Source organism: Frankliniella occidentalis, unplaced genomic scaffold (genome assembly GCF_000697945.3).
Source record: "Frankliniella occidentalis isolate FOCC.00 unplaced genomic scaffold, Focc_3.1 Scaffold31, whole genome shotgun sequence".
NCBI classification, from domain to species: Eukaryota; Metazoa; Arthropoda; class Insecta; order Thysanoptera; family Thripidae; genus Frankliniella; species Frankliniella occidentalis.
The window spans coordinates 611,614-613,261 of record NW_026267161.1 but is presented as its reverse complement, the minus strand read 5'-3'; the positions used below and the strand labels follow the sequence as shown (position 1 = coordinate 613,261).

Genomic DNA, 1,648 nt, shown 5'->3' with positions numbered 1-1,648 from the left:
GAGAGAGAAGGAGAGAGAGGGAGAGAAAGGGGGGGAGGGAGGGAGAGGGGGAGAGGGGAGAGAGAGATGTGTGAGAGAGGGAGAGAGAGAGAGGAGGGAGGGAGTGAGTGAGTGAGGGAGGGAGTTGGCGTCGGTATTTGAGGAGAAGAGGAGATGAATCTGGTTGGGTGATAATGGCAAACCGAAGGGCGCGAAAAGTAATCTGAATCTGTTTGCCTAATAATCGACTCTGCGCTGGCGACTGGTTACTCTGGCGCAGCGACGGTGGTGCGCCCCGCCCCGCCACTCCCCGCCACGTCATGGTAAACAGCGCCGCAGCGCAGACTGAGCCTGATGACTCGCAGTCGCGCGCCTCATCGAGCGTTGACATTGTGGGGAGGTTTCTGCAGCGTCGTAAAATGCCATCATTTTAAATCATTATATATTTTGTCATGCGTCATCAGTATAAGAAGTACGTCTGATTTCTGACAATTCTAAAAGTAAATTACTCTGGTGGCAAAGTAATTTACCGTAATTTACTAGTTCTTTACTAAGTTTTTCGAAATTTACTGTGCCTCTCGACCCCCCGCCTGTACTTCTATTTTTATTTTATTTTCCATTTCAGGAATGTCTTATTGCTTTTAGCTTGTACAACACACGTGCGACATAGTTACAAATTCTGTTCCCAGAAACAGAATTCATACAGATCGTCCTGTACTTCCATACTACGGTCAAAATCTGTTCGACTGGTGACTGGTATTTCAGGGATAAAGACTTGTCATTGCGTGAAAAGAACTTTCCTTTAGAATAAAGTACAGTAAGCCTACAGAGGATAACACTGTTTTCAAGAATTACCAGTCCATTCTGTAGTAATTGCCTGTTGTAATTTTAAACTGTGTACCTTGCAAGAACATTCTTCTTATCTTGTGCAGGTAGTAGTTCCTCGGGTTGCTCAGGTTGCGTATGTTTGTCCGCAGGGTCCGCGGGCGCGCGCGCTCAGGAGGGCCCCGCTGGCTCGCTCCGAGGCCCCTCCTTTCTGCTGGAGCCGCCCACCCGGCTCGAGTTCTCCAACTCGACGGGCGGCTGGCTGGACTGCACCGCGACGGGCTCCCCGCCGCCCTCCGTCTCCTGGGTGACGGGCGACGGCGCGCGGGTCGGCGACGTGGGCGCGGTGCGCCGCCTCGAGGCCAACGGCACCCTGGTCCTGCTGCCCTTCGCCGCCGCCGCCTACCGCCAGGACGTCCACTCGGCCACCTACCGCTGCGTGGCCGCCAACGCCGTCGGCGCCATCACCAGCAGGGAAGTCCTCGTGCGCGCCGGTAAGTTGGCGGGGACGTTTGAAACGACCCATCAGTTACATTTGTAAAATACCGCATCTTTCGTTAAGTATAAAACGCACAAATTTTGTCGTACCATCTACCAAAATTTCTGTCGCTTAACAACAAGCTTCACTTACGCAACTTTGAATCATGTCAAAAATGCTTCTTTTCCAACACGTAATATTTTTGCGGTGTGGGTGCCGGTATATGGGTTCCCGGAAAGGTCCCGGCTGCTGCCGGCATCCCGGGCGCACATAGCAAGACGGATGAATCTCTGCAATCCCGAGTGTGTATCGCACTTCCGGTCTCTGCTGCGGGCATGCCTGTGCGCGCCGTGGAGGGGTTGGGGG

The 1,648-nt window shown here is 53.2% G+C and overlaps 1 protein-coding gene across 1 annotated transcript in view; it reads left to right on the top strand.

Annotated features, from left to right (window-relative positions):
- LOC113215035 (cell adhesion molecule Dscam2) overlaps positions 1-1,648 on the top strand; it is a 110,319-nt gene that overhangs the window by 95,211 nt on the left and 13,460 nt on the right. Inside the window, exon 2 of the mRNA XM_052265816.1 lies at positions 957-1,298. Within this exon, the coding sequence (XP_052121776.1) occupies positions 957-1,298 (342 nt within the window). The remainder of the gene's footprint in view (positions 1-956; positions 1,299-1,648) is intronic.